The 27500-nt window shown below is 42.8% G+C and overlaps 1 protein-coding gene across 1 annotated transcript in view; it reads left to right on the top strand.

Annotated features, from left to right (window-relative positions):
- LOC308168879 (contactin-associated protein-like 2) overlaps positions 1–27500 on the top strand; it is a gene marked incomplete at both ends in the record, with an annotated part of 347443 nt that overhangs the window by 202024 nt on the left and 117919 nt on the right. The window contains 1 exon segment of the mRNA XM_080543522.1: positions 16520–16669. Within this exon segment, the coding sequence (XP_080399648.1) occupies positions 16520–16669 (150 nt within the window).

The following is a 27500-nucleotide window of genomic DNA, read 5'->3' on the forward strand; positions in this document are numbered from 1 at the left end:
AACCTGTGATTTTGACCCAAACTCTCTCTCTCTAGAGAGAATAGAGTGAGAGACGCTGCACGATTTGGGGAAAATATCTAATTGCGATTTTTCTGACAGATATTGCGATTGCGATTTAATTAGCGATTACATTTTTTTTAGGCGACCCAACGGAAGTTTATTGTAAAGTGCGGCCATATCTCCGGCTAGAAAGGTTGTATGTATCGTATCGTATTTGTTTGTACGTGTGGGGGGGACTTGGGAGCTACGAGTGAAAGAACTAAACTTACATGAAACTTCTGTTGGGTTGCTTTAAAGTCAAGCTTCATTTTAAGATTCACCATGTAATACATTTAAAACATGTGATGGAGCATTACTAACCTGACTCAGATGGTTTGTTTCACACAACCATCTAGGAAAGCTCCATTGGAAGCTGTTTGGAAAAGGGCATGCACTTTCAAAAATACATGAAAGGTGATTGGATGAATCTGTCTATCATGGGCTAATTTCAGAGCATTACCACACACAGACTCCATTTCCTGAGAGTTCTCAAAAGAAACAGGGTGGAGGAGAAGCTGCTGGTAACCTTCTACCACTCCATCATTGAGAGTGTGCTGACATTCTCCATCACAGCATGGTACGCTGGCTGCAAAGTAGTGGACAAAAAGAGACTGCAGAGAGTGGTGAAGTCAGCGCAAAAAATAATCGGCTCTCCCCTGCCCTCCCTGGATGACGTGGCACGCTCTCGGTGCCTCTCCAGAGCAGGAAGGATTCTTAAAGACCACCTCCACCCTGGTCACCACCTGTTCAGCCTGATGCGCTCTGGAGTGAGGTACAGGACCATAAAGGCTAGAACAAACAGGCTGTCCAACAGTTTCTACCCATGGACCATCAGAACACTGAACAGTAGACATAAGACATGTTCATAAATGTTTATCTTATATGTGTATATGTTTGTGAATATGTGAATATGTTTTGTGTTTTTTTTGCACCTTCGGAAGAGCCACTACAATTTCATTGTATAGGCAACTGTACAACGACAATAAAGTCTATTCTATTCTATTCTATTCTATACCATCAAACTATTAACTGCTCTAATTCTAATGAGAACGTAAAAGATATGAATTGGAACAACATATTTATTTATGTTTTTTTTAAACAACTATCATTTTGTTCCTCTCAACAAGTCTTAGACACAACTTTCAAGTCATTGACTACGTTTACATGCACACCATATTCCGATTAAGGTGTTTATATGCGCTGTAGCAACTGGAATATTCCATTTACATGTTAATTGGCAAAAGAACCTCTGGCCACATGGAACCGCGTATTCAGGTACACAGGTACATAATTGAGACAGTACTGTAAAATAATAGAAATGTCTCCTCTCCAATTACGTCTGCATCCAAGATATGGCATGTATACGTTTTTCATCAGTATACTTCCTTCATGCATAATAAACATTATGATAATTGTTGAAGTGCCTCTTGCTAAGATGTTTCTAAGACGATTAATAATATAACAGCACTGGTTTCTCAAGTGTAATGTGGCTTGCTATGCCGTCCCTAACAACAACAAAACACAGGATTCCCTGTGTAGGATTCCCTAGGGATGTAGCGACTGTTCCACGACAGGTCGTGCACAACACCTGCTTTTGTTGCACATCTGTCGTCCTAAACCCGAAAAACGTCCAAACAACAGAAGTGCTGCTTTTCTTCGGGACTAAATTGTCCAACGTTGCTTCTGGCTCTGCTGAAGCCATTTATCCACACCATGAATGTTGCTAGGTACTGAAACGTCTTCACAGATTCACACGTGGGCGTTTCACGTGCAGTGTTGTTGTTGGGCGTATGCGTAGATACCTTGGGCCACTTCTGATTGGTGAACAATGGCTGGTACACGTGGAGCACAGCACTTCCGATTGGTGTGGATGACTGACACACAAGAAAAAAAACATTGAATCTGACGTGCTGTATAACGTATCCCAAATCGCAGGCGTTGCATTTTGATAATTCCATCATTTCAAATTGCGATTTCGATTTAAAATCGATTAATCGTGCAGCCCTAGTAGAGATGGAGAGAGAGAGAGGGAAGCTTGAGGCCTGTGTGCTACAGATATGCTAGCCTACGGAGCTACATCCTGGCAGCTCTGGACAGTAACCTGATTAGTCATCCCATATATTAACTGATCCACGATGATGACCTTCCACTTGTGTGTGTGTGTGTGTGTGTGTGTGTGTGTGTGTGTGTGTGTTTGTTTCTGTGTGTGTGTCTTTGTGTGTGTGTTTGTGCCTATTTATGCGTGTTTGTGTTTAGTAGCTGCTACCCTGTGATGACCTTCTTCCCTGATAACTAATTAGTGGTAATCAGGCTCTTGATACATCAAGGTTGTCTCTATGGAAACCCGGCAATACATTTTGATGATATCGTCTAGAGAGCAATACATCTTTCTTCAGATGTTCTCTAATTAGACGATTGTGAACCAAAGTGTGAGAATATGTTTTTCCAGACTGCCCAAAAAAACTTGGCTTGCTGGAGAGCCAAATATAAACGCAAGTGTTAGAAGGACATGCAGCACTTCATGCAATTACTTACCATGCTGTTTGTGCCCTCTTTCTCGTCCTCTCTCTCGTCTGTTGTTTGTGTGTTGATATATGCCATGCTTGTCTAAAGGAGGAGATCATCCGTGTAGGAGCTTGTCATGGTTGTGTCTGCTGCTTGTTCAATTACACACCCATACGGACTGATGGGAAAGCCAGCTTGATTTTCCACCCTCACAGAGAGAATATGGCTTCGCTTGCTTACAACACACACACACACACACACACACACACACACACACACACACACACACACACACACACACAAACACAGAGGCATACGCACTCCAAAATAAATACACAAACAAACACATACACCCTTTAGATCAGTCAGGCTGGAGTCATATTTACTTTTTTTTTTATTATTATAATTGTTTTACAGTTATTCCCACTCCAGAGTTGTTGACTTGACACATGGTAAATGCTACTTTGTGCATGTCAGATGGTGTTCAGAATATTGAACTGACATGCTGGATGTGTGGGGGAATCTGTTGGCATATAGGCATACGCATCTGTCAAAGGTTTGTAAAACAAACAGTATTGGTTGTAACACCGATTTAGTGTGTGTGTGTATGTGTGTATGTGTGTGTGTGTGTGTGTGTGTGTGTGTGTGTGTGTGTGTGTGTGTGTGTGTGTGTGTGTGTGTGAGAGAGAGAGAGAGAGAGTGTGAGTGTGAGAGAGGGAGAGAGAGTGTGAGTGCGAGTGTGAGAGAGAGAGAGTGTGAGTGTGAGTGTGTGTGACATTGCCAAAAGGCTGACACAGTCATGATGACTGACTTTCTGTCAGTGTTATTTCTGTCCGGGGGAAGATGTGTTGGTGAAATGCATCGTGGGTGTTTTTACGTGGGCAAGTCAAGTAAAGCTTTCAGCTGTCACACCTTCACCTCATCACTATTCCTTCCTTTCTACTGTCTCTCTCTGTCAAAATCTCATAATATAATATTTATTTACACACACACACACACACACACACACACACACACACACACATAATTTCTGACAATATCGAAAAGGAAAACATTACAATAATGGAAGGCCTCAAGGCACACAAGATAAGGAAAAACACTACAGCCTCCCATGATTATAATGTTATATTATCTCTCTTTTGTTTGTGTGTGTGTGTGTGTGTGTGTGTGTGTGTGTGATTGTGGTGTGTGTGTGTGTGTGTGTGTGTGTGTAAAATGATGATATTATCGGCTTTATGCGGATGGTGAACTGCAAAGCTCTCAAATCGCCTCAGTGGGCCAAATATTACGTACGTAGGCAGAGAAGGAAAATTCATAAGAGCCACAGGGTTCCATAAATTTGTAGAAGGGAAAATGCATTTATATAATTCAATTGCAGGATCAATATGTAATAGACGACCTAGGATGGGTACAGAGGAGAACAGTGGAGGGGAGAGAGCAAGAGAGAGGGGGAGGGAGAAGGGGCATAGGATGGAGAGAGCCGGTGGGAGAAAGAGAAGGAGAGAGAAGAGTGGAGGGCAGAACGCGTGGCATCATAGTGGTATGTAGCCTAAATGATCATACCCAAACTGATTTTAACATTGGGAATATGATAATGAGATAGAAAACCAAGCCTTTTCAGTCACGTTTGTGTGGATATGCAAATATCATAGATCAGAATAACACTACACATGACAGAGATACAGTACAAATGAAAATATCCCAAATCATCTTTTTTCAATTGCATGACAAATTGTGATGAGCAGACATACACATTTTCTTTTTCTTTTACATTTGAATTGTAAACAATCAAAATGGTTTTTTTTTTACCCAGAAATGATTTGTTACAGACATCTAAGTCACTTTAATGGGCCTTCTACAGTAGATACTTACAGAATATCAGTTGGTTTTAGTCGCTTGTGTCTCTAAACATAATGTTGAGTCCTGATGACTAACACTGACCCTAACCATGTGTGTCTCAACTCTCAATAATGAGGGAGCCATTGAAGAAAGAGCCAGTCAGAGCATTACTGAACACTGATCTGGAGAAATCCACTCCCGAAGTTCACTCTATTTTTGAGGTAACAGCTATCGCATTCCAAACTGCAGATGCTGCACCGCAGCTCAAATGAAGACTTTTTGTCTGACCTTAAGCAAATCACAGTGTTCACAGTTCAGCTCATGGGTTTTTCAGCTTCACTTTAGCTAAACTGTAATGCCAGTGAGTTTACAGCTGGTGCAGTTGTAAGGAGCTAGCAACACACCTTGAATTGAAAGCTCTATCCACCTTAAATCTCTTAAACAGCCCATGTAAGGGTTTATGACACATTTAATTGATTAAATTAGTATTATTATATGCTAATTAGGGGGCAGCGACATACACCTGGAAATTATAGAACACGTCACAGTGTATTTAGTATGTTGTGCCCTGAAATAAGTCAAGGACACACTTCAATCAACACTTTGGTTCTGTTTATCTGGGCACAACAGCTAACTGTTAGGGTGAAAATTCTTCCTAATGCATTTTTTATTATCCTGTTTATCTTAACTGGCTTGATTCCCAAGGAAAATCATGAGGATCCCAGGCCAGTGCATGCCAGTGGTTTTATGGCCAACTTTTGACCACCATCTAAAAAGATAGTACTATTCCTCTGTTCCTTGCTCATTCAGTGTTTGACCACAGATGTGTGTGCAGGCAGTTGTGTGAGCCCAGATCAGAATTGTCTTAATTCAACGTTCCTTTATTCCTCACCCATTTGGATTTTCTACTTAACAATCTACATCATTATCATTACACTAATCAAATGCTGTATGTGATTTTGTAACTTGGGTGAACTATCCTTTTAACTGTCTGATGTGTCGAAATCTATTGCAAAAATATAGGCAAAGGTAATACAGAAACACTAAGCCCGTATATGACAATACATTTTCAGCCAGATACAAAAAGGTGACTAGGATTGACAATTGGGGGAAATTAAATACAATTTTGCACTATAAAGAGAACTTGCACACACACACACACATACAGAAATATACACAGCTGTTGTTGTTTACAGAGAGCATTAACAAAGCTCTTTTTGTGTTGGAAAGCCTTTGTTGGTGGTGTTTTATTCTCCCTCAGTAAACAATGTGCTCCAGCCATTATGGACTTAAGAGTAACAGGTTCAAGCCCAGCCAAGGGAAAGGCTTTCTACTCTCCCTCTCTCCCTCTCTCTCATTGTCTGCTGGGGCTAAATCTGATCAGTCACTCCCTGCGTTTTATCTGTGCCAGTGTCCCTCCAGGCAAAGATGGCTTCAGAAATCAATGGTGAGATACAGACACACACACACACACACACACACACACACACACACACACACACACACACACACACAGTGTCAGAAGCCAGAGGGATATCTGGAGGCATAGCAGGGTACAGAAGGAGACAGTTTTGAACCTGCGGCATGGGCTTACGAGTGTCTGGACTTAAAATACCCACTGATCCTCTCTGCCTCGCCTAGACTGACACAGTCACCGGCATTTTTCTTCTTTTCGTTTATTTAAAAGGGACAATGGACAGTCATTGACTCTCCCTGAATTAGCTGGGTAGCTAAATTACATCAGCAGTCCCCGGGCAGGTAAATCCACAGGGGAAATACGGCCTCAGTTTTAAAACAGATTTACAGGACATGACATAAAATCACATAAAACAGAACTACAGGAAATAAAAACATCACACTTTACACTCAAGAAAACATTACATAATTAAAAAAAGAAAAGAAAGAAGAAAGTTTTGGGTCTATGTGGTCAGTGGTCACATGATTGGTTGTCGTCCGCTGGCTTTCATGGGGGAAGGTTTTGGACCGACTGTACGAATTAAAAGAAAAGTTCCTCATAGGAGAGAATTCTGTCAATCTTGAGGGGGAGTGGTTGGGGGTGGGGTTAACCAGCTATTGTTACCGCCCATTACCTGGCTGTGTGAAGGTGTGAAAAACTACCACATCTTTAAACAGCTTTTTCTCTGGATTGTGATTTCAGGGGTAGCAACATTCAAATACTCATGTCGTCTTCAATTTGTTTCCGATTTCAATGTATGACACATCATTTGAAAGCTTACAATCTGTAGTTTAAGCACATGTGACTGAAAAACAGAAAAATGTGCCTACTGGATGCACTTTTCACCAGCAGCTGCCACATATAGTATGTGGAGTTGATTGCAGATGCACGATGGTGTGTGAAATTCACATACTTGGCCAACATTTTGAGGCATCTCAATGAACTGAACCCTAAAATGCAAGACAAAGAAGAAAGTCTTCTCACCTCGGCTGACAAACTGCGTGGCTTCAGATCTAAACTCACACTCTGGCGCTCCTTTGTGGAACAGGACAGTCTTGAGATGCTTCCCTTTTGCAGCAGAAGCAGCAGCCTTTCTGACCTCGTCTCTCAGTGTCTTTTTCACAGATTGACTAGGTCTGTCAACTTCACTGTTCTTCACTTCACTGAACTTCAGTGTTCATGTGCACTGGAAAGCTCAAAAGAATTGCCACTGCAGAGATCAGGGAAGATTGCACATCAAAAATGACATTTCAAGACATGGCTTTTGGACAGGCTTTGGACCATCATTGGAGAAGGAGTACCCGACAGTTTCAAGTCGCAATTCTGATACCCTTCTCTACGACGTATTTGTGTGAACTGAGCTTTTCGAGCCTAACTTACATCAAGAACAAGTAAAATGGACTGCACTTACAGTATATAGCACCTTTATCCAAAGCGCTTTACAACGGCCTCTCATTCACCCATTCACACACACATTCACACACCAATGGCTGCAAGCTACCATGCAAGGCGCCAGCCCGCTCACTGGGAGCGATTTGGGGTTCAGTGACTTGCCCAAGGACACTTTGACATGTGGCCAGCTGGGGCTCGAACCGCCGATCTGCCAACCTTGCGATCGTTAGTCGGCAGCTCTACCTCCTGCACCACAGCCGCAGGGAGTACAGGGGGTACAGGGAGAGAATGAGGCCTGTGGACCAGGAGCTCCGTGTCTGCCTCTTATCCATCCCTGCCAGAGTAGGACGGCTGTGTGCATCATCCCAGGCACATGTTTCTATATGTAATCATATCATATATATAATATATGCCATTTAGCTGACGCTTTTATCCAAAGCGACTTACATTGCAGTGAGTGCATTCATTTCAGTATATATGGTCCCAGCGGGAATCGAACCTACAACCTAAGCGTTGTTAGCGCCATGCTCTACCTACTGAGCCACTAGGGGTGCAACGGTTCAGTTGGCCCACGGTTCGGTATGAACCTCGGTTTTTGGGTCACGGTTCGGTTTCGGTACGTGTTTCTTTTTCTCCAATATATACAGTATCAACATGCTAAAAACACATAACTACACATAATTAGATGATCACACAGTCCTTGCTTTTGAAAACGTCCTAAAATTAAACTATGTTTACAAGCCATGTATCACTTACCGTTAGCCTCAAACAATAACTGAATCCATTCCACAAAGTATACATATAGCGGTTTCACGCGAGTGGTTTATGGTTTCACCAGCTGGCGTCACAAAAAAAGTGCCTCTTAGGCTTGAGGACTAGTATATAATAGGAGAGGAAGAAATTAAAGTAAAAATGCACTTTAGCTATGAGAGCCGTATCCCATATACCCTTTATGCACCTTTTAAGCGCATATAGGACACGCGTGAAGCATTTCTGTGACACGCGTTTCTGTTCACTGTTTTCATTCCCTCATCGCTGTATTCAATACCAAAACCAGAATGAATGACCACACAACGCAGATTTGTAGCAAACCAGGGCTTCCTCAAACTGTTACCATGTTCTCAACTCCGCTCGCCATGAACAAACACCCGACTTTGAATGAAACACAGGATAAACCGAAAACCGCCACGGTTCATTAGTGTATTGAACCATGGAACGCGAACCGAACAGTCTGTAAAAAAAACGAGAACCGTTGCACCCCTATGAGCCACAGAGGACCACAAGGTCTCCCATTGATTGAGTCACATTTACGTGTGTGCACGTGTGTGCGTGCGTGCGTGCGTGCGTGCGTGCATTGGCTGTCAGAGGGATGCATAGTACGTTTTTTAATACATTATAGACTGGTGTGACTTGAGCTTTTGCATACTTTAAAGGGTGCCGTGACTGATAAAAGGTTGAGGAACACTGATGTACATTATCATAGAGCCACCAGCCTGTGGGGAGATGCATGTACGTAGACCCACATCCCCCTTCTCCAGCTCGAGAGCTAATGCATTAAATATGTATATGTGCCACTCTCGCCATTGCTGTATTCTCTATTATTCATGACTCATCTGGTGTTGAAGCTATAGGCTTACATCCATTCATAGTGAACTACGGTACTCCATGGCAGTGAATCTGAAGTAGTAGACTCCTCTCTTATAGTAATGATGTAAGACTGTAGCTGGATTCAATATGGTCACATTCGTGTGGTCAGTACCTGTAGTTGGGTTGTAGGCTGTGTTCCCGAGAAATACTTTAATAAATAATGAAATGCTAATTAAACATCCAATAACCTGTACGTTTAACATTAGAACAGCCATGGGTGGGGTCATTTGACCCAGTGAGTAAAACACGTTTTATGTCTTTGCACTCAATAACATTTCAGGACCCTCCTTTCATGACTTTTCCTAGATATGTGTGTTCTACCACCCAGTATCCTTACATTCTCAAAATCTCATCAGGATAAGCTATTATAAAGCTATTTTGCTTTTTTTATGTGTAGGAGGCAGGCTAATTTACAAGCGGACAACTAGTGGTCAGTGTGTGTAAATAGCAGCTTACCATTGTAAAGAGGGGCTCTTATAGTAGGTAAAAAAGGCACGGCTGCTCTAGTGTTGTTGATGTCATACCCTCCTCTTCTCATGTCCTTCCTTGTAGCCTTCCATTGCCCTCTTTCATGTAATACAATTAAATTTGAATTAAGTTCAATTCAATTAAACCAAGTTCTGTACACCCTTTCAATGTCACATCTCCAAAAGCCTGCAGGTTCATCAGGATCACATCTGGTAGAATGCCAATGAGATAAAAGAGAATGGTCTGGCTTTTGTTGATCATGATTATTCATTAGTTACTGTAGAGAGAAACCTTGAGAGCTTTAAGTCCATAATATCTCACATCAAGATGAGTTCATGACGGCATGTACAGTGTTCCCCTCATAGTACAAAAGAGCAGGAAGCCACTGAATGTCCTGTGGTTTTGTAAACTATCACTGAGAGCCCTTATCCTGAGGGGAGACATAAGTAGACCAGACACATTTTTGTGATATGAATCTATGACATCACCTGCATTCTCTCTCTCTATCTCCTCCACCTTGTTCTTCTGGAGCTGCAGTTCAGTCTTAGTGACACTCAGATCCTCTCACCTGGCTGTCACTCTGGCCCCCATGGTGGACAGTTCAGTGGCTTGTGCTGGACCTTAAAGAAACATAATTATCAAATGTTCTTGACCCCACTATTGATCTGACCTTGGTCACATTGAGCAATGAACACAATGAATGAATGGTCCATATCCAGACACAACATTCTATTAACTGCATTCTCATTCTCCGGCTTCTCTACATTGTTCTCATATGCCTGTCCTCTTTGCAGATCCTCTCCAAATCCTTAAGGTTTCGAGGCTGTCGCTTGGCAACTCGAAGCTTCAGCTCCCTCCACAGATTTTCTAGAGGATAAAAGTCTGGATACTGGCTAGGCCACTCCATGACCTCAATGTGCATCTTCTTCAGCCACTCCTTTGTTGCATTGGCCGTATGTTTTGGGTCATTGTCATGCTGGAAGACCCATCTATGACTCATTTACCACAACTTTATTTATCTAACTTTATTTATATAGCACATTTTGACTAGAAATGCTAGAAAAAGGATTAGAAACGTGCCAGCACCATATCTTCGCAAGAAATTGTATTATTATTGTACCTTGGAATTGTGAAATGTTTTTGATCAGGTCAGGGGCCTCATTTATAAAGCTTACGTACACCCCAAAAGGTGCGTAAGCAAATGTTCCCGCAATTTTGGGATTTATAAAAAATGTGCGCACCTCTAGGCTACACACACTGTGATCCATGCGTATGCATAGAAACTGTACGTACGCAAGTCACAGAAAATGTACCATCAATCGCCCTCGGTCTGGGGCGATGATCATGAAATGCATCTGCGTTTCCTTGTCTTAGTACTTCTCAATGACAACAAGGTTGAATCTAATCTAATCTAAAAGAGAAATGAAAATAAACTACAAAGCAAGGTATCTGTTTTTGCAAAACAACTTCTCAAATGTTGTAGTTTAATCGAGAATCATATTTAATTGGATCTGTAATTATTATAAGTATTAACCAATACGTGGATGTTATGACATTATCAGAGAGAGAGAGAGAGAGAGAGAGAGAGAGAGAGAGAGAGAGAGAGAGAGAGAGACGGGCAGATGGAGAGAGCAGTGAGAGGTTGTGATGGGCAGGGGCTAAATTCAGAGAAGGCTGGCTGGTTGGCTACATGATCAGGATGAATGAGGTGTCAGTATTCCCTTTCAATTCTACTTGACGGCATGTCGCCAATTCAAAGCGCCCTCGAGAGCACACACTATCTTAGTCACTCCAGTCACTCAATACTAGGAGCACTCATTGTCTTAAGGTGGCTGCAATTAAAGTTCAATACATTCTAGCGGAAAAACGTTTTACAACGAGGATGGTTGTTATTCCAATAAAGAAACAACTCAACTCGCTTGCAATCGGCTTCACAACACACAGCAAATCTCCAAATTATTATGTGGCGGGGATTGTTTCTGCAGATCAAAGAATACGATCTGTGTGGTCATATTATCTAGCTATAATGGCACGGGAAGGCAGATTGTTGCATAGAGAGTTGTCAGGGTGGCAGAGGCAGAAACTATACCCTTGTAATTATTGTTTGCTAATGCTAATATTTGCTAATGCCCTCCCCTGACAACTTAACCTAAGCTAACCACTCAAAGTTAACTTAACCAGTTGAAGTTAATGCCTAATAATGCCTAATAAAGTCATAATTCATGTAACTCTTACGTATCTTACATCAAAACAGGTGGTCAAATGCTGGTATAGCCAGAAAATATGATCCCCCAGATCGTATTTCCTTGGTCTGCAGAAACAATCCCGCAGAATGGAATCATTTGGAGACTATGTTGGCAACTCTCTAGATTCGCCCGTGAACCGGTCGTCTTCAGAGTTAAACACTGTCTGATTTGGGGAATCACTCTAATGCTTACACTGGCTACCTCTACCTCAGCAGCACAAGCACTCAGTGCATGGCGGAACTGCTGCGGCTCTCGCTTGTGTGTGGGTGTGGGTGTGTGTGTGTGTGTGTGTGGGTGTGGGTGTGGGTGTGTGTGTGTGGGGGTAGGGTGTGTGTGTGCGCACACCTTCAGTAGCACTCTATCACTCTACCTCAGTGTGAAACTGATAAACCCCATCACCCAAAGCCATTAGTAGAATATAGATGAAGTGACACAGTGTTACACACACCTATTTTCCATTACGCTCAAGAGGCAATGGAGGGGAGAAAGGCGCATGGGGTAACTGAGCAACTGAGGATAGAACACATCAGGAATATCTCTTCTGTGCTTCTGTCTCTCGGAGAAGTAATTATCAGTGAAGTGGCACTGAGGAGCACTCCTCTTCATCATCGTCCTCTTCTATACCTGGTCACAGCATGGATGGGGTGTGTGTGTGTGTGTGTGTGTGTGTGTGTGTGTGTGTGTGTGTGTCTGCATGTGCGTGTATGTGTGCGTGTGTTTGTGTGTGTCATGTAATTAACGCCACGCTGTGTTCCAGGTCACGGCCGCTGTGCATGCCGCCATTTCGACCGTCATGGTTACCCTGGTCACCGCAATCACCACGGTGACAGACAAACACACACACACATACACACATACACGTACAGACACAGTCACCCTGGTGATGATGATTAATTAGAGGAGACCCCCTGTCAAGACTATACCCCAAATGCATGCTGGGAAGAAGTCAACAAAGTGAAAGGGCTCGCAGCACGAAACACTGAGCATTAGCGCATCCTGGCACAGCATCCTGACTACACACACGCACACACACACACACATACACATTTGAAAACTTTCAGTTTTGTCAAAAAGGCTTCCTCCATGTAAAGTTCAGATATATATATATATATTAGAAAATACCTTGTAATCATTCTAACTGTATAATACAAAAAGGCTCATGACTAGCAGGATACCAGAGTGCAAGGTTATACTAAGTTGGCTAACCTGTAGCCTTGCTTTAACAGTAAAGATTAGCATGTCCCCGTCTATGGCAGCATTTTGGTACGTGTTACATACAGAATTGTCAACAAAGAGCAGTAAGTTTCCTGTGCAACCTCAGGCCAGTCCATGTTGCATTAGCTGCTTCTGTCTTAATCCAAGAAGAGTTCATTAACGCTAGAACAGTATCTTTGCACTTGATCAAGTTTCAGGACCCTCCTTTCATGACTTTTCCTAGATATGTGCGTTCTACCACCCAGTATCCTTACATTTTCAAAATCACATCAGGATAAGCTATTATAAAGCTATGTTGCGTTTTTCTGAAGTGAAGCGGCCAACTAGTGGTTGTGTGTAGGTAAGAGGTGGCTCTTTTAGTAGATAAAAAAGGCATGGCTGTTCTAGTGTTAATCATGTATACTGTAGCTCCGTGACCTGTCTGTGACCTGATTGGTAGACGTTAAATATTCTACTTGGTGCTTGTTGCTATCCCTGCAGCCTTGCAACCTGGATGTCAACTTTGACTTTTAGTAGCTGGGAAGCTATGGATACTTCTGGTTTTATTTGTGCTTTTCTCTCAGTATCTTTGTTATTGCCAGACAGCTGAGAAGCTCCAGTATGGATGTGTTGGATCAATGTATATGTTGTTCCGTCTCCATATTTATGGGAGACGGAGATTGATTCCTACATGACCGTACCATGAACTCTATAGCTCTGCTGTGCTCACTATCGAAAGGTCCTGGTCAGACAAGAAATGGTGCAGGGAAAAGAACAGAGAACAGCAAGCACAGAAGTACAGTGGAAGGTGTGTGTGTGTGCGTGTGTGTGTGTGTGTGTGTGTGTGTGTGTGTGTGTGTGTGCGTGCGTGCGTGCGTGCGTGCGTGCGTGCGTGCGTGCGTGCGCGCGCGCGTGTGTGCATGCGTGCGTGTGTGTTTGAGCGCTCGGCTTTCAGTGTAAAGTGATGGATAGAGGAGAGGGAGCTGGGAGTGTGATTGTCTCTCCTGCTTAGCTCTCGATGTAATGTCCCCTTCCCAAACATCCCTCAGAAGCAGGGATAAAAGAGAGAGAGAGAGAGAGAGAGAGAGAGAGAGAGAGAGAGAGAGAGAGAGAGAGAGAGAGAGAGAGAGAGAAAGAGAGAGAGAGAAAGGGAGAGAGAGAGGGGGATGATTTCCTCTGTTCTGATGCTGTCTCTGGTCACTGTAGCCGTCATACTGAATATTACTAATGAACAGCCTCTCACAGGGCTTCACAGGCTGGCTTGTCAGTCAGGGAGGGAGGGAGGGAGGGAGGCAGGGGGAGAGAGAGAGAGAGAGAGATCCCTGAGTTCTCTCACAGTTAATGAAGCAGATATCCAGCGGCCTTAGACATGAAGTGTGAAAAGAGGTGAGAGGGAGAAAGAAGGGGACAGGAGAAGGAGATATAATGAACAATAGAATGAAAGGGTGGAGAAAGAAGAAGGGATGATATTGAAAGTTCTAAAGAGGAAGTGAGAGAGAGGAGAGAAGGACAGATTTATTTTAAAAGAAAGAGAGAGGGGGAGGAGGAGTTTGTGTGTGTGTGTGTGTGTGTGTGTGTCACATGTCTGTGACAGATGGTTGTCAGGTGGTGTCGAGAGGTCCCTATAGATGAGATGGAGTCTCCTCTGATTTATAAAAGGGAGGTAAGGAGACAGAGAGAGATGGAGTGGAACAAATATGGAGGATAGAGGTATGGGTGTCAGGAGACCCCAGATGAGCCTCCCCTCTCTCTCTCTCTCTCTCTCTCTCTCTCTCTCTCTCTCTCTCTCTCTCTCTCTCTCTCTCTCTCTCTCTCTTTCTCTCTCTCTCTCTCTTTGATTTAAAGTGGGAAGAGACTCATCTCTCAATGAAGCCGACACAGACATTGAATGAAAGGATTGAGTGATTAGGGGGGTGGAGAAGAGGAGAGAATGAGAAAATTAAAATGATTGAGAGGGAGAGAGAGAGAGGATAGAATGTGTTATTAGGTATTGCAGGGTTTTTCAATCGGGGGTCCTCCTTGGTGCCGTGGCCAGATATCAATGTATTTCCCAAGACATTTGAAATAAAAAAAATGCATGTTTTTTCAATGAGACACAAATATGACACAACCCAACCAAAACATGCATGTGTTCATTCCACATGTGCGCATTTGAGGCTGTGTTATCTGCGACAACTCCGTTGCTCAAAGATGAGATTTGTACATTGGGTTACCTTGGAAATAACCACTACATTCAGATCAGACCAGTGCGTGAAGTTGAAACGAACGCGAAGGTGAAAAATAGAGCAACGTTCTATTTAGTCTGCGCTTTGAACACAAAATACTAATGTTCTTCATTTGTTAGACAAATTGGAGGGCTGCATGGGAAATGATAGACACATGATTGAGGGAGGGGTGTGTGCATTCTATTTTATGTTTTCTTCTAATATCCTGTATCTCCCCCCAGTTTGTGTTCAAACCACCAGGCTCAACAATCTCACTGAAATAGAGCGAGCTTAGTTCAGGCAGGACACTCTCAGGTCAGTGCTAGCTGTCTGTCAGGTGGCAGATCAGCTGTTTATACCTGACACAATCACATGTTATGTGTTCACATGATGGCCTATTTCAGTGGTCTATGAGCCTTCACCTTGCCAGGGGACAGGTTATTATAGCCTATGATATTATAGGTTATAGAGTTATACTACACCCCATTACTGAAATTACACCCATCCCCATCACCAGCTGTAATAGTGATGGAGGTTCTCACTGCTCTATTTGTCTTTCACTGTTCTCTCTGGCTTATTTTTTCACCCTGTATTTATCAAGGATGATGTCATGAATCAATGAATTAAATCCAAAATGCAGTAAAATGCTTCTGCTCACATTCTTTCAATCAAAAGAACCCACAACCACTGCCACAGTAGTGAGGGAAAACAACTTCTTTGTTTGGAAGAAAAACCTTGTTCTCAAGACTCAAGAGCGTAGAATTGTTCAACTGTTTTATCAAATGTGACATACAATATGTATGTCAAACCAAGAAACCAAGTTAAGCCATATCGTGGCCCTGGGGTGGTCCAGTGGTCTAGCACTGCGGTCTACAGTGCACACATATGCCCATGTCGGCATTGGGTTCAAATCCGGCCCATGCCCTCCCTCCCTTCTTCTCCTTACTTTCCTGTCTGTCTTCACTGTATCGGTCCAATAAAAAGAAAAATATGAGTGGGACTGCCCCACTCAGAGAAAAATAAATAAATAAATAAAGTTAACCCATATCATATTTAAGCAATATCACACGAGAGGGAGTGTGTTATACTGAATATCAGCACAGCTGTGATTCGGTCGTAGGTACGAGGTCGCAGGCCGAGTACCGAAGACGATCACAGCCGTGCTGATATTCAGTATAACAGCACAACCTCGAGTGTGATATTGCTTTTATACAACAGTTCTACAGCGTGATTTATTAGTTAACAGTAATAAGCGACAACAGATAAATAATTAAATTAATCATAAAAATAATTTTAAAAATGTTCCGCAACTGAACTTCAAATGGACTGTTGCCTAGTAACCTGAACACAAACATGTCGTCTAATTAACGGTCGTTTAGTAGAACATCTGTGCGGCAGAGTGATACATTAAAGTTAAAAGTTAAAAGTCCCAGTGCTGTTATACTGTACATCAGCACTCATGGAATGCCTCTTGTCCAATCAAATGACTTGGTCGGAACTAACTGTTGTATAACTGTCTTTATCCTCAGGTACGGGCCTCAACGACGGCCAGTGGCACGCGGTGCGTCTGGTCTCCAAGGAGAACTACGCCATGCTGACGATAGACGGAGACGAAGCGTCGGCGGTCCGCACCAACACACCCATCACCATCAGGACGGGCGCAACCTACCACTTAGGAGGTAACTAGTTCCTTGACGTGCTCTTCTTACTGCAGCAGCTGCAAGCCCGAGATGTAGCATGTGCATAGCAACAAGCATACCAGACAGTCATTTTACCTGCTACACCAGGAGCATGAACAGATGCTCGCATGGATGCAGAAACCATAGCCCTCCCACACTGTCTGTATATGGCTTTTGATCAGGTTCTAAGTGAAATGTGCTTTTAAACAGCTTTTAAATCAGCTGATGGATTTTACGTTTTGTCAGATAGCAGTGCTCGCATCGTGTCCAACCCTCACTTCATTGGAGGAAATGAAAGGAAGATATTCATTTTACTACTAAGTGGTTGCCAAGTTTTTCTCTGCAACGTTCTAAAGGGGTCTTGTCTCGTCGCGGGTCTTTGGTCTGAACTGGCCTTTACAGAGGTCTTGATTGGCCTTGGTTTGTCAGATCCCCTGACAGGTCCATCTGCACACATATATTATGACCTAACCACCACCCTGGAACTGACTCCAAAAGCAGCATGGACACTACCCATGGAGATGATCTATTGCTTCTGTTTCCTCATGGTAGTCTGCACAAGGCTGACTGTTCAAGGCCCTATCTGACATTATATGTTTGTCCTTTCATGTTGAGATCAAATGGAATGCAAAAAAACTGAGACTTAATAATACAAAAATAATGATAAGTGTTTTTGACCTCTGTATAGCACACTCCTACTTTAATCCCTTATTATTTAACAGCTTGAACCCCCCGCACTTATGTAAAAAAATAAAATAAAATAATAATAGGCTACATTGGTTGTCCATTCCAATTAAATGGAATATGCTTTGCTCACATAACTTGAAACAGAGTTCTCAGGGAGTCGTAGAGCCATGAATAAAATATGTGAACTGCAAAAACATGAGTTCATCAGCATAATTGTGTTTTGTAAATGGACAGGTCTTTCCCTCTCCACGGTTTCAAGATCATATCTGTTTTGCACCGTTTTTTAATCAATATTGATAGTATGAAGATCATTAAAATGTCTATTTAATTGGAAGATCACTCAAAGTTTGTATCTTTCAGACACCCAATCTGAATAAATGGAGATTGTGGACTTTTGTAGAAAACATGATTTTGACTTACAGTATATAGCGCCTTTATCCAACACACTTTACACTGGCCTCTCGTTCACCCATTCACACACACATTCACACACACATTCACACACACATTCACACACACACTCACACACCAATGGTGGGCAAGCTACCATGCAAGGTGCTGGCCTGCTCACTGGGAGCTATTTGGGGTTCAGTGTCTTGCCCAAGGACACTTCGACATGTGGCCAGCTGGCGCTCGAACCGCTGATCTGCCAACCTTGCGATCATTAAACGGCGGCTCTACCTCCTGCGCCACAGCCGACCCATGCCCTAATGCCATCATCTAATGGATCTGATTTGAATAGCTAACATTGCAATGGCCATAACAAACAGGTATGGTGATACAGGATTATTATACATGTCTTTTACTCATCTTATGAGAGATTCTCCAAAGTAGAAAAAGTCCAGGCATGTATAAATTAATAACACAAAGCAGCAGATTTCTATATGCCAGACCATGCACAATAAGTTAAAGCTAAAATGAGTGACATGTAGCCAAGTAAACAAGAGTGTTGAACCAAGGTTCAAGCATTTAGCACTGGTTAAACCCACTTCATCTATGGGAATGGCGATTCGCCAACATACATTTGGAGGCCGTAATTTCTTTGTAAACCTGGAAAGCACCCTATTACTCACCCACTCATTGTTAAAGGACCACTTCTGGGTTTGCTGTCTAGAAATGTTTAGACCCCCCAAAAATCCATCAATTTACAGTACTTACTCTGAGTACCGGTATATTTATATAGCACTTTTTACAAATACAGTTTGTCAGAAAGTGCTTTACAGTGTGAACGACATCATTACATTTGGGTAAGGGTTATATAATGTGTCAACCCTTTGAATTTTCGAAACCAAAAACATGGCCAACATCTCTCTCGCCTTGAATTATACCCCTGGTTACCGCATACCAATGATGTCAACATAATAATAATAAGAATAAGAATAAGAATAACTTTAATTTCTATAGCGCCTTTCAAACAACCCAAGGACGCTTAAGGACGCTTATTCTAGATATAATCCTTTCTCAAAATTGTCTATAAATATTATACCTGGTTTCCCTGCATTCTCGTAGTGTTTCTATTTTTTCTAGGAGTCTAATATTATCTCCGTATATACCGGTACTGTATCTTCCTTGTAAGAAATGCTGTCTGATCCTGATGATCAGATGATCTTTATATGGTTCCTACAGTAGGTGTTGCTTCTAAAAGACCATATCATAAATGAAGGTAGCGTGTGTTCAGTGAGGGCACTCTAAGTCAACGGAACAGCTACACACAGTCACATGTTCAGGGGACGAGGCTCAGAAGCAGCCAAGTCAACGCTGCTCCGATAGCGTCGACATATTGCGGGGTTGTACTGACTATGAGAGCTAGCTTTGTGGGTTGTCCCTATAGGGGGGCTCTCTATGGGTGGTCTGTTAACTTATCGCCTCCCTGCAGTTGGGGGTCGTTAATTCGGGCCGGGAGCTCTAAAGAGAGGACGCTTCCGAATATGCCACGACTATGTATTACCATTTTCAGGCAATAAATGTTCTGACTGAACCCCTGTTATTTAATAAAAATACATTTGAGAGGAGAGAAGATGAGAGGAGAAGATAATACACTCCTCCTTGTAATTCAGACCGCACCGTAACGGCCGTAGTTTATCTGTGTGAGTTGAATATGTAAGAAGCACTGGTGAAGAAATGTACCGCCGTAAGAGAATGACATGAGACCGTCTCTTAAATCCTACACATGTTGGAGTTACTTGACGACCTACATGCACGCACACACACACACACACACACACACACACACACACACACACACACACACAGATACAGACACACAGACACACACACACACACTTGGCCTAAGTTCTGCTCCATGTCCTGAGAGTGCTTTTGTAAATCTGCACTACAAAGGATAAGGATAAGTGTCCCTAAGTGATACTCTACTTTCTTTTCAACATGCAGACTCATGGATTGCCAGTGTTTGGTATACTGCTTTGGAATCTCAATACATTTGCAACGTTTTGGTTTGGAGAAGGGGAAAGTGTTTTTATATATGTGTGTGTGTGTGTGTGTGTGTGTGTTTGTGTGGAGGTGGATGTGTGGGTGTGCGTGTGCGTGCATGGGTGGATGTTGGTGTGCGTGTGTGTGTGGAGGTGTGCATGTGTGCGTGGGTGTGCGTGTGTGTGGAGGTGGATGTGTGTGTGTGCGTGTGCGTGCGTGGGTGGATGTTGGTGTGTGTGTGTGTGGAGGTGGGTGTGTGTGGAGGTGGATGTGTGTGTGAGTGTGCGTGTGTGTGGAGGTGGATGTGTGTGTGAGTGTGTATGTCTTGAGCAGGATAAGAGTCCCTAAGTGATAAATTATCTCTCTTATCACCTCATACCCCAGGGGTCACAGAGAAGGAAGTGGCTCAGTTTGCTCAGGGCTGTAGAAGGTTTAGAAACAGACACACACACACACACACACACACACACACACACACACACACACACTATCAGCACCCACACAATCTGTCTGAGTTACAGAGATGCCAGGTTAATGATGCCAGACACCGCTGTCCGTCTGTTAGAAGATGATATCCGGATCTAACCGTGTGTGTGTGTGTGTGTGTGTGTGTGGCATCACAGTAAGTGAGAAAGATAGTGTGGGTGCTGATAGCTTCATCAGATGCGCTCATCCTCAGTATCTCTCCATCCGTCCATCCCCCGGATCCATACACCGGCGGTCACTATCAGACTCAATCTTCTTCACAGGTCTTTAAATGAGGAGAGAGTACCCAGCACCCCCCCACACACACACACACACTCACACACACACACACACACACACACACACACACACATCTGCCAGCACAATGAAAGTTCTGAAAATAGAATCAAATGGAACAATGTTCTTTTTCCATCGTTTTCATCCTACTCCTCCTTCTCCTCCTTTCTGCCTCCTCTCTCTCTTCTCTCGTCTTAGTCTTTTCCCATCGTTCTCCTCCTCTGCTCCTTTCTCATCCCCCCTTTCTTACTCCTTGGTTAATCTTTCTTTAATTGAACTTTATAACTTTGCAATGATGGAGATAGAAAGAGAGAGAGAGTGATAGGCAGACAGAATTCCAGGTCCATTACCGATATGTCAGCAGAACTGACATAACATAACAAACGCACACACACACACAGTGGGTGGTTTTTCAGTAGGCAGATTTCCATAGCATGAAACTTTCAAAACTAATTAACGAGTGGGCTGAATTTGTGATGAGTCTTTTTTTTCTCGTTAATGGACCACTCAGCCTAGTAAACACAATACATGGGATTTACGGGAAACATTATGAGCTGAATACAAAATGGGTTAGTAAAAAGTCTCATCAAATTATAGCCGGGTGATTATAGCTCAAATAAACTTTAAAAGTGTATTTGGTTATTCATTTTGAATTCCACCACATCTGTCTGGGGGATGTTATTGTGCTGTGTGTTACTTACATTTACATGTACATTTACATCTATCCATCGGTCATAGCAAGACAAAGTAATCTATGCTATGGCCAGGGGCCACGTGTGTGACCAGGTGGGAATGCAAAAACTCAGTGTTCAGTGCTCAATGCCTTCCAATGCCTTCCAATGCCTTGAAGAAGGCATACGGCAGGCTGAATGTCCGCCTTTCATAGACATTCTCATTCATAATGGTATACATCCATGGTCTGTTTTGGGGGTTATTTCTGGCATACGATAATTTCATTACAATTGCAGGAACAGTGATTTAATAGCAGTCGGCCAGATGCACAAGGTGTTCAGAACGCTATTGTTGTTTTGTTTTGATTGATTGACATGAATCAAGTAATATATTGGGCTCTGTTCTTCCTCATTATTAATTAGTCATTTTCCTGATCAGTCTCTCAAATAGTGTCAAACCTAGGTGGCTGGGTGGGTTGAGAGCGGGGTGGGTGGCGAGCGTGGGTGGGTGGGTGGCGAGCGTGGGTAGGTGGGTGGCTGGGTGGGTGGGTGGGTGGCTGGGTTGAGAGTGTGGGTGGCTGGGTGGCTGGGTGGGTTGGTTGATAGCATGGGTCGGTGGGTGGCTCGGTGGGTTGAGAGTGTGGGTGGGTGGGTTGTTACTCTCTCACTGAGATGTTAGCCACTAGGGAGGGAGAGTGCAACCTCCTGCCTATACCAACTGTCAGTAGATGGAAAACCAATTGAAACCATGGGTGTAGTGCAACGACTAACTGCCAAATAGTACGTGAGTACTATTTACAAATAGCTATATCACAACAACAATAAACCGGGGGGAATTAAATAACACAATAAAACAACCGGGGATTACCCAAGGGTAGGAGAAGGGAGGGAGAAGGACCATGCGAACGGTGTCACAAAACAACAAAGTCAGCCCTATTCTTCCCTACACCCCTGACCTACCTATGCCACATAACAACTATGCAAATGTATACCCCAGGGTATCTTACCTAGCCCTTCTCCTGTGGCGAGGAAAAGAGAAAACCAGGGTCCATCAACACACACTAAACCAACAATCAACTAGGAACAAAAGAAACGACTTCCGCGAACAGACTCAAACAAAAGACAAAAGTGAATCAAACAACAACCAAAAAAATGTCCTTCTCTTGCTACGCATGACACACATTAAGTAGGAGACAGATCTTCTAGGATTGGAGGACAGGGGCTTGTAGATGATTGGACGACAGGGGCTGGTAGATGATTGGATGACAGGGGCTGGTAGATGATCGGACCACAGGGGCTGGTAGATGATTGGAGGACAGGGGCTGGTAGATGATTGGATGACAGGGACTGGTAAATGATTGGACACAGGTGAGGGCTGATGGACAACGATGATGGACAGGACCCAACGACCAAGAGGGGAGGAACCACATCCACATCACTTCACCTAGGGGGAGACGGACAGAAGCAAAACAAAAACAGACATAGGACATAACACAAAACATACAAGTCTGTAACATTGGTGGCTGGGTGGGTTGAGAGCCTGAGTGGGTGGGTGGCTGGGTGAGTTGAGAGCGTGCATGTGAAGGCAACACTCCCCTGTGTGCCGTCCTGGAAAAAATAACTGAAACATTTATTTGATAACGCTCCAACTCAACTTTTTCAAAGAGTAAGAAACTGGTTTCCATCTCAGCGTTGAGGTGCCTCTGTTTCCAGGAGACAGTTTAGCCTCTGGCTTGCCCTTAATTGGTACCCGATAGCAAAGCTTGGTGAATAGAATAAATCGAGCTCTGCACACTAAAACACTAAATGAGGATCTCTAACTCCTTTTGGATTCCTTCGGCATCATCTACAAATGCATTTACCATCTAGTACTTCACATAAGGCCCAGCTGTAATCGTCACCACAGAGATCTTTTTTTTTTTTTGCCTGGTACATTGAATCAAATCAAATCTATTTCTATTTGTATAGCGCATTTCTCACAAGATGTGACTTAATGGGCTTCACATGATCACAAAAGCAGGCAAAGGTGAAAAACCGTGTTACACTGTGCAGCCAGGAAAATTCCCTTGCAGCCCTCTACTCATAGAGCGACTACTACCAGTTTGCCTACCAGCACACAGCAGTGGCACCCATGTACCAAGTCGACGGTTTATGCTGGCATGTTCCGGGAAATGCCGACATAAACCATTTTCCCACATGTACCATAACATATATACTCATATACTCATATCAAGAGGTGTGATAGTAATGAAGGTGTGATTTATACATTGTAATAACACTGTTGTGTTAAAAACAGACATTTACTGTATGAAACATCAGGGAAGGAAGGGGATATGGGTTTCACAATGACAGTTATGTTATATAAAATGGTCACATTGTGCCAGTGGACCTCTGTTGGGGTGACTAGTGTTAAATGATATATCATCCTGTTTTGTTTTCAGCAGAATGGCCATCCAAGCATAGCCAATTGCCACATTAAAACAAATCAAGAGTAATAAGCGTTATACTCATGCTTGACAACCACACACACATACACACATACACAAATACACACACACACACACACACACACACACACACACACACACAATAATTACTGTTCTACCCATGCTTTACAAACACTAATAATAGGTTGTGACAGAGATGGACAGTGCAGTGGGCAGATAATGGAAGGGTTTCATCATCGATGTTAATGTTAGACAGACACACACCCACACACACATTGACATTGGTCATTGACGTTGAGGAAATGTAAGATGGGGGATAATTACACGTCCTATTTAATCAAGTAGATACTGAGTCATGACGGTGTGTGTGTGTGTGTGTGTGTGTGTGTGTGTGTGCGCGCACGCGTTAATGAAATGTATTTTAGTTTTTACGGGTGTAATGGCACACCAAATTTCGGTTCGGTATGTATTTGATTGTATTGAAAACGTTTTTTATCTTATATCACATTGCAAATATTTAAGTTTATGTGTGTATAAGGAATGTTTAGCTCTGTACTACAGTAGGCAAGGAACATCAGGGTATAGAAAAACACTCCCATTTGAGATACATACTGTAGATGTTATCTTTCATAGCAGGCATCATACAGTGTTTGCTTATTAGCAATATATAGCTTATATTAAATAACTTGTAGTGGTGAAATGTAATATGTTCCCTCAAGTTATCATACGAGTAGTTTGAGACCTTCAGGCTTAAGCATCACTTTGACCTGATCTCTCATGCTAGCCTTCATAAACAGGGACAACGTGGATATGTGTTTATATAGTTTATCAACTTTTTTAATGGTTTAATATCCCTCCTGGCCTTTACTGCTGTTATTGAGGTTAGCGGTGTCACTCTGATGAAAGGCAAGAACAGAGAAAAGAACCTTTGGCACTTATTTTTGGTTGTTGTCTTGTCTCACCTATTCACCTTCCTCCCCCTCTCTTCTCTTGCCTTGTCTCCTCTCTTCTCTCCTGTTCTCTCTCCTCTCCATGCTCTTCAATGCTTTTCTGTTAAGACCCAGTCTCCTGAACCAAAGCTTATTTTACGGAGAGTGGTTTCTCTCTCCTCGAAATACGCTTAAAGATAATTAGTAAGTGACTGACATGAGAGCTGTAGATTGGAATTTTCAACAGGTACACACACACATAGACACACACATACGTACATACACACTCACACACACAAGATAGGCAAACACAGATAATTGGAGCTGAAAAGTTCAAATAGCAGAGAAGAGAGGGAGTGGCTTCATATGATTACATAACATTGGTCGTGACCTATTATTCATAATATTTTCATGGGTACAATAGGGGGATTTGTTAAGCACTGCGAATGGTGATGTTAAACCCCTACTAAGTGACAATATTGGCAATAAATCACAGGTTTTTTTAGAAAAGCACATTGTGTTGGTTACACAAACACAATCGGAAAAAAGTGACAAGAAAACAATGTTTTACGTATTTATTTTGTGATAGATTGTGGCGGTTTCTGACATGCACTGAGAAATATAGTAATACAAATGTTGTTAATGGAACGTGATAAACCTAATACCCACCATCTACTATGGTGTAGGAATATCATAATAGGTGATTTAAGTGTGAGATTATCGTTATTAAATCACGTCTTTGAACAAAGATTGTTTTCATCAACCCGTTGTATAAACACCGTTGAATTGATCATCTCTTATGCTTTTTGATGACTAGCCAAGGAGTTGTTCAATGTCTACTGTATGTGATGCTGTATTGAAGCCCTTTCACACATAAGAGCTTTCCCAGGGCATGTGTGAAGAAGATTTACAGGGAAATTTGCTTAGACAATTACCCTGTGGTCACTACCTTGTGTGATTCCAAGCCTGAACATTGCCTGGTTCGGCAGGTAAAGGGTTACGTATTTATGACGCAAGACGTGGAACAATCACAGCGAGTAGTTTCTCACTTTGTACTTTTGATTTGCTCCGCTAATGTTATGGAGTTGCCTCGTTAACCCACATCACATCAGCCAAAGTAGTGTTGAATATATACACAACTGGATATACTACTTCATTTCCAATCATAGATAGCTAGATTACTTACTTAGCTAGATTACTTATCAAATGCACATTTGTGATATGTTTACGCAGTGCGCACCAGTGGCATTTCCAGTCACTCCCACAATACAGTGTGCGCTGTTCCGTCTGATTATTGTTAGTAGCAATACGTCTAATTGAGTTAACTCGTATTATGTTTACCATCACCAAGTTCTTCCATACTGTGCTTTTGGATTATTATAGTATGTTTATATCAACAGTAATCAAGTGCTTTAGTTGGCAAGCGAACTTGGTGATGGTAAGTCTCGCTGTTAAATGAATTTGAAAAATATGATGATAAATCCATATAAAACGGAGGTATGATATATGGCATATATATATTAAATGTATCTAATATATAGCTTGTGCAAACCCGGGAATGCCATTGACGTGTGAAAAGACACAACACGGTCATCTCAGGGCATTTATGTGTGAACAGCGTTAATTTCTGGTGGGCCCAGGTTGGGATTCCGTGTAATTTACAGTGAACTATGTGTGAAAAGGCCTTTTGACACCTTGAACTCTGCAGTAAACCTTCTGACCAGACATGCAGAGGCGTGTAGGATTTCTGTGCTGTGCTTATTGGTGGAGTTAGAAAAAAAAGGTTTCTTGTGATGAAGGTTCCCAGAGGATCTCTACGCTTACGAATTCCATCCACTGCCTCCTTATGAATTAGACATGAGCCATAGAGGTACTCATTAATCTGACTACAGCCTCTCACAGGGGTGTGTGTGTGTGTGTGTGTGTGTGTGTGTGTGTGTGTGTGTGTGTGTGTGTGTGTGTGTGTGTGTGTGTGTGTGTGTGTGTGTGTGTGTGTACTCTCAAATATGAGAGTACCATTGAAAACTGTCTTGTACTTGAATCTCTCAGAGGACTATAAATCAGGGAGAGATAGCTTCTAGTCGATAGGTTGAGTCCTGTGTGTGTCTGTGTGTGTGTCTGTGTATGTGTGTGTGTGCTAGTGTGTGTATGTGTGTGTGTGTCTGTGTGTGTGTGTGTGTGTGTGCTAGTGTGTGTATGTGTGTGTGCGTGTGTGTGTATGTGTATGTGTGTGCGCGTGTGTGTGCGTGTGTGTGTGTATGTGTGTGCACGTGTGTGTGCGTGTGTGTGTATGTGTGTGCGCGTGTGTGTGTGTGTATGTGTGTGCACGTGTGTGTGTGTGTATGTGTGTGCACGTGTGTGTGCGTGCATGTGTTATAGATAGGTTGTGCTCAGACTGAGCCATAGGAAACTCTCCTGTCTCACTTCTCCTCACTTCATTGATCCACTACCAAGACTGGCAACTACCCAGGTACACACACACACACACACACACACACACACACACACACACACACATTGGCAAGTGGCCAGGTAAGGGGGAGAGCTGACTGTTACCCCAGAGAGCAACAGTGAACTCTGCAGTGCCTCTCTGAGCCTCAGGTCTGGAGTCTCACATTTGGCTTGATTCCAGGTTACTAGGAGATATACCTTGGTTCTAGTGAGAGTTCTCTTGGGTTCTGGTGAGACTGCACTAGAGAACACAGTCATTTGGTGTTTGGCTAACAATTGATGATGAACGTGAGACTATTAGGATATGCGTGAGACTGTTTGAATGCAGATATGAATTGGCTTGGTTCTAGGTTCTTATACGATACAGTTCTATTGAAACTAGCAATGATTACAGCATTGTTTGCCCTTTTGTTTCTAGGTTTTTACAAACTTAACCTGGGTTCTAGTGAGACAG

Source organism: Nansenia antarctica, assembly GCF_963989245.1.
Source record: "Nansenia antarctica genome assembly, chromosome: 12".
Lineage (NCBI taxonomy): Eukaryota > Metazoa > Chordata > Actinopteri > Argentiniformes > Microstomatidae > Nansenia > Nansenia antarctica.